General features: G+C 32.0%; 1 protein-coding gene across 1 annotated transcript in view; it reads left to right on the forward strand.

The window, feature by feature from the left end:
- The first annotated feature begins 2,913 nt into the window (after positions 1–2,913).
- The window catches only part of LOC106457394 (ras-related and estrogen-regulated growth inhibitor-like), a 30,520-nt gene continuing 26,661 nt past the window's right edge, over positions 2,914–6,772 (forward strand). Inside the window, exon 1 of the mRNA XM_022383310.1 lies at positions 2,914–3,198. Coding sequence (XP_022239018.1) covers positions 3,126–3,198 — 73 coding nt within the window. The 5' untranslated portion in view covers positions 2,914–3,125. The remainder of the gene's footprint in view (positions 3,199–6,772) is intronic.

The following is a 6,772-nucleotide window of genomic DNA, read 5'->3' on the forward strand; positions in this document are numbered from 1 at the left end:
CCCCCCCACCCCCACACACACACACTCACACGACTTTAATAAATAAACAGCATGTCAGATCTCTTGTTAGAAGAAAATCATGTAAATGAAATTAATTAAAGAAATACATATAATTAACTTTTTATTTTACAAACAAACATAAACATTTATAGAATAGAATGCACGTATCACAATGATTAGAATAAAAGAAATGTATGTGAGAATTAATAATATAAATAATACGAGCTGATCACAAAACAATCACATCATGTATAATTAGAAAATTTCAAAGTAGAAACAAATTAAACTAAAACTAATTTCTAAATATTTTTCTTTCTTGCCTTTTTCGCTGCAACTTTATCAATGATTTCTTCGTTGCTAATTTGATTTGTAATTTCGTCTTCAATATATGGCAGAGCCAAAGTGATTAATTTTTATTGTGAGAGATTGCTGTAGGTACAACCAACTATCGTTCATTTTCTGTAATACAGTTTTTATGTTTCAGGGGTTAAAATTTGTCTTTTTGATACGAGTTCTTAGAACCACTCACAGGACCTATAAATGAATCATTCATTTAGATTGTTTGTTTTTGAATTTCGCGCAAAGATACACGAGGGCTATTTGCGCTAGCCGTTCCTAATTTAGTAGTGTAAGACTAGAGGAAAGGCAGCTAGTCATCACCACCCACCGCCAACTCTTGGGCTACTCTTTTACCAACGAATAGTGGGATTGACCGTCCATTATAACGCCCCCACGGCTGAAAGGGCGAGCATGTTTGGTGGGACGGGGATTCGAACCCGCGACCCTCAGATTGTGAGTCGAGCACCCTAACCACCTGGCCATGCCGGGCCCGTTCATTTAGAAATAATAATAAAATGAATAAAACCTATTCAAAAAATGTACCCAATAAAAAGTACATAAAAATATATTTACAATATTACCTAAATCTTTACGAAATAAATGTTTTAAAGTAAACCCGTTAGAATCTACCGAATATACAGACTTGAGGAAATCACAATTTATTATAAATGGCGTATTCATAAAATCCTTTTTTTAAAGAAAATACAAAGTGATGAATTAAAGGTGGGAATTATTTCACTCCTGTATACAAAGCCCGTTGATTAAAAAAGTATTTTCTTTCTCTATACACTTTACGTTTTGTACTTATTATATTAAAGAAATTCGAATCATTTAACAGTGTATGTTGTTTCTGATGTAAAACTGTGCTATGAATCACTCTATGATATTCCCTAACTGTAAAGGATTCCCTTGAACCTGTAATGCAATATTTCTTTCATGAACATTAGTCTATTTGCCCTCTAACAATAAACGGCTAGTCGCCACTCCTATACAGTAACATACTGAAACAAAAGTAGCAAAGAGTGTTAGATAATGTTTATATTATTTCCTAAGTAAAGTAACAAGAAAATAGCTTTTAAATAGTTAATTTATCCGTAATATCACATTGGAAATCTCATTTTTAAAATAGAGAACTAAAATCATTATGAAATAACAATAACATTAATTTTTCACAGCTGTAATGTAGTGACAAGACTTGAACTGATAGGTACCGAACGATAGTTAGTTAGGATTTATTTCACTTAGTTTTTACTTGAGAAGAAAACCCCAAAAAACAGAAGTTATGTACGAAACATCCTTTTGACTTACAAGTTGCTAACATTGATTCTATGTAAGAAAATATTACCTCGTTATTATCCCATATTGTAACAGAGAGTTAAATAGATTGACACACAAGTATGTATGTATGTGTATATATATATATATATAGAGAGAGAGAGAGAATAGCGAAAGGACAGAAACATTTATAGAAACGGACTTTTTACACATGCAACATCAATGCACACGTCACTAAATGTCGAGTTTTAAATGATTTATGTTTGAATGTTCAAGTGGGACAAATTTTATGCGGGTAGTGAATTTACAGCTTTCTGACTAGTAGTTTAGGCGTTATCTGAAACAGACTGACATACAGACAGTTAGCTTTGATCAAAAATATTTATATGAGCTTTCATTAAAGAAGGTGCTATGTACAATACCTTATTACACAGAGAAAATGAAGACATTTATTACAAGCTTTAAAAACGACATCCAATCTCTAAACTACAGTTATATAGATACACCCTCTAGCCATGAATAAGTTCTAATATACAAATATATATAATAACCTTAGTATGTCAACAAATATCTTAAAATAAAAGTTTTTTTTTCATAATAATTTACTTCATGAGCAAATCTTTCAAAGGAATATCTACAAAACATAAATTTTAAGTTAATGGGAAAAAATATACTGTATTAGATATAATTGAAAATTAAACAAATACAACACGTTGATGGAGCTTAGACTGATCTTAAAACTGTTTACTGTAGTTTTTTCCTGCTACACTTTATTCACATGTGACAACCATTAAGTTATTTTATTCTTCTTTTTAACTAGCTGTCTCAAACTTAATTCGACAACACAGTTTTGTGGCATATGGGCTGAGACAAACTTAAAGGATAGATAACATGACCTAATGTCATTGAAGCTTGTTTTGCTTTTTATGTAACTTGTGCTTTTTTTAATTATCAATTTTTAATTCGCGCCATTATCGTCAGCCGTCACCTCGGATTATCAACTCTGTATTGTGTCACGATTTGTTCAAGTGAAGATAAAAAATTACAACTGATATAATGTTACACTTCATTGATTGCCCTTTTTTTTTGTTCTGTCAGGGTTAAGGCAGTTGCAGCGGAAATTGCCGTTAATTCAGGAGGGCGCCACTAATGTTTACAATAGAAGTTCCATGTTAGAATGAGCCCTATGCAATCTCTCTTTTTATTTTTCTGGGCCCTCTCAGAAAACGTGACGAAGACGGAGTCTCGAGACCAATCAGAAGCACGTGTAACCTGTTTAGGAACAAGACTATACTCCTCAAGAGTCAGTGACTCAAATACCAGCTATGCATTCTCATAGCTCAGTTGTTTCTATATTCTAATACAGCTTAACACGCTAAAGAACAAAGTTTGTCTGTTGGTGCTAGCGTTTAGTGTTTAATGTCGAACCCATTCCAACTTAAAATCGATGTTCGCCCCATCTAGTGCTGGACCGTAGAACAATTTGAGTTATCTACCCAGTCAGCCAGTGGATGAAACCTGTCATGACGAACTTGACATCGGTGCGTGTCGTTGTTCTAGGAAGCAAGCATGTAGGTAAAACTGGTAAGTTGAAGTACACGACTAGGTTACGTTACGAGAGATTCATATCATACAAAGAAGCGTCAGTCGGTCTTCATAAACTTACTTTGCGCAACAGAGATGGCGCAGCTGAGTAACGAGGTGAATAATTCTGAATTTGATACATTGAAAGATATTCATAATAATTTATTCACTACACTATAAAAAAATACTCTAAAATTTACAGAATATACTATTAGATAAATATTATCCTTTTATTTGACAATGTTGAAATATATATAAATTTACAAATGTTCATAAAACGAAAACATTATACAATAGAAAGGTTGCGGTATCTTTTGATTAATAACCTGAGAAAATTGAATTGGAAATATAACAAAAGTTCCATTCCACACTTTTCAAAAGTAGGTACTTTTATCACTTGATAAAGAATAAAATGAACGCGTAGTCATGTCTGCATTACAATTTTGGAGTTTGTTCTAGCTAAAGATATATGTACACATATACATATGCGTATGTATGTGTTATGCAATTGTTTTTCATAGATTTTTAGTTACAAATAATATAAGGGAAAAAATATTTGAAAAGCCATAGGAAACTAACAAACACTATACTATTTGATCTAAGAGACGAAATATGCCCATATTTTTCATACACGTCCAACTGACATCATAGCTGTATTCAAATAACCAATTATAGTATTTTACACATTTCTGAGTATTGTTTTCTTGCTATTTCTATTGTAATTCGTTTGAGAAGTTATTCAATAATACTTTTTAATTATCTTTTAATTCAAATGTAAACTTCCATTCCGTAACACTTTTTGAATTGGAAACGTGTATTATTAAGCATGTGCTCAATGTGTAAGAGCGTTAATGAGTGTCACTGAAAATGAAACACTATATAGTAATGTATATATACAAATATACACTAAGGAATAATGATATTTGATCCAATTTTTCACCAATAAATTTCTCTAGTATACACTAGTTAAATAGATATTTATTTCAAAGGTTGATACCGCTTAAAGTTTTATACTTATGGTGGTGTTTTCTCATAAAAAAAAATGTTTGTCAAGCTGTTTTTTTTTTTTAGAATTCTCAGAAACAAATATGCATATATGTATATCAGTCAATTCATGGTTTCCTCCCCACTTTTGAGGGTGGAAGGTTATATTTCTCCGTTGTTCTCTATTCCTCGCTGTTTGCGTTTCTCATCTTCAACCAATTTCTAGCCGTGGTATAGCGGCTTATAGAATGACTTTGAGTTTCTCATGTACAAACTTTTAGCACATAGTTCCGTCATCTCTTGGCCGATTTGAGATCTAATTATAGTTTGGGCTCAGGAGGTCAAACTCTTTCGATTGAAGTATTTGATCACACCCAAAGTCTCGTAGATTAATTTAATCTAATCCTGTCTGAAAGAATTTCAGTTTGAGGGTAGGCTATTAGATATCCTGATGAGTAATAAAATCGAATCGGATATACGCGCACTCCACTAGATATATAACTAATAAAAAGGAAAAAAGGCTCATAGATTAATTTACTCTAACCATACCTTAAAGAATTTCAATTGCTGCGGCTATTGAGGATTCCCTCTTGTTTGATTTAATCGAGCCAATGAGACTCTGCCTGCCTCTCGTTTTTTCTTCGAATTTACTCATAAGGATCTCTACCAATCCAAAAGTAGCGCATCGTCCGTTTTCTATATATATATATATAATAATAATTTTGCTTATCTAACATAGTTTTTGAGAGTTTGCAAGGCAATCCAATACAAGAATATTGAAGAACCTTTGACATAAACAGTGTCAGTATTGATCTTTATAGAATGTTTTGGAACAAGTTTTCCAAAAGCATTATGCGAAACGTTGAATCAAAATTAATGTAAAAGGCAAACAATTCAGGTTCAGTAATAACAAGTAAAAGTTAAAGATCATATAAACATCTGTTCTTTTCCTATGGTACAATTTAATGAAAAATGTTATTAATTATAGTTTGTGGATATTTTTACCCCAGAAAACTACATGTCTTTGTAACAGGTTTTGCATCACTAAATAATATTTAAGAATTAAATACCAAGAAATTAAAATGTAATTTGAATTTTTATTTATTTTTTTAGTACCTGCAAGTGCACACAATAAATGGACTTGTTTGTTTGTTTTTTAATTATGCACAAAGCTACATGAGGGCTATCTGTGCTCTGCCCACCATGAGTATGGAAACCCGGTTTCTAGCCATGTGAGTCCGCAGACATACCGCTGTGCCACTGGGTGGCATATAAATGGACTTAAACAATGCATTCGAAATACAAGAAAAGCTTTAATTTTTTTGTTTTTTACGTATGTTTTAATTTTTTCGAGTATCTCATTATTTTTACTCTTTCTAAACTGTGTTTATGCCAATTAATTTAAGTTAAAATTATTTACATTATGTAGGTTAAATTGTAATTTTGGAACAGTTTTAAATATGACTAAATTTCATGTCATTTGTTATAAGCTGCACTGAATAGGAGATGGACGCTATTTTTTATAGTAATGTTAAAATTTCTAGCCAGTAAGTGACATGAACCTTTCAGTTATTTAAAACATACATATGCGCATAAGCGCGTATATGATTGTATTTAGACTCAGATGAAAATATCAAAACATTTTTGCATAGTTAAATAAATGGCATAAAACAATTCATAAATTCTAGAAGTACTGTACTATAAAATGCCATTAACATTACACATTGCTCAGTATTTGAAACTTCTGAAGCTAAGATTTGTGATCAAACATCATAACCCTGACTTTGTCGAGGTGCGGAATGATAGTTGTATATATTATTTCAAACTTGAGTTTTACACCATACAGGGAAATAGTTTTTCACGAGCCAAAGTTAACTCTTTGAAGATGTAAAAAGATAACTTGGATAACTACTAAGAATCATCTATATTTTCTGAAACATGCATACTAACAGTTGATGATACTTATCATGTTGTTCTCTGATGTTTGTTACGTTACAAACGTACTATTTTGTTTGATTTCTACAAAATACTCGAGGTATTTATATCATTAGAAGAAGAAAAGAGTATTTCTCCACCTTTTTTTTTTTATAGCATTTAGTAAATACTTTCACGGTATATAATTTATCTTACTGAAAATAACTGTTCATGAATAAGTTGCTTTATTTTACAGAACACAACAGAAGATAATTTCTCGGTTTCCAAATTAAAAGATTGTGATCGTTTTAAAATGTATTACATATTATATTGTTGCGTATCTGCTTGTTTATGCATGGGTCTTCAATGTCTTCAAGCATACTTTCTGTCTGTCCTTTATGCCCATGAGCTCAATAGTTAACCACATTAGTCCCCACAACCTTGTATAATGTCCTGTCACACCACAGAGTTTCTGTATGGCTTCTGGTACTCCTTTGTGATCTAGCACCTTGATACTCACGAGGGTTTGCTGATATGCAGAATCTATGACAAAGTTGCACTTTTAGCCATCTAGCTTTCCTGTCACATAGACACTATGTGTGCTTGCCATTTTACACTTAGCTATTGGGACTTTCACAATGTGGTTGGAGGGTGTTCCTCGACACCAACCACTACT

The sequence above is a fragment of the Limulus polyphemus genome, unplaced genomic scaffold (assembly GCF_000517525.1).
Source record: "Limulus polyphemus unplaced genomic scaffold, Limulus_polyphemus-2.1.2 Scaffold325, whole genome shotgun sequence".
Taxonomy (NCBI): Eukaryota; Metazoa; Arthropoda; class Merostomata; order Xiphosura; family Limulidae; genus Limulus; species Limulus polyphemus.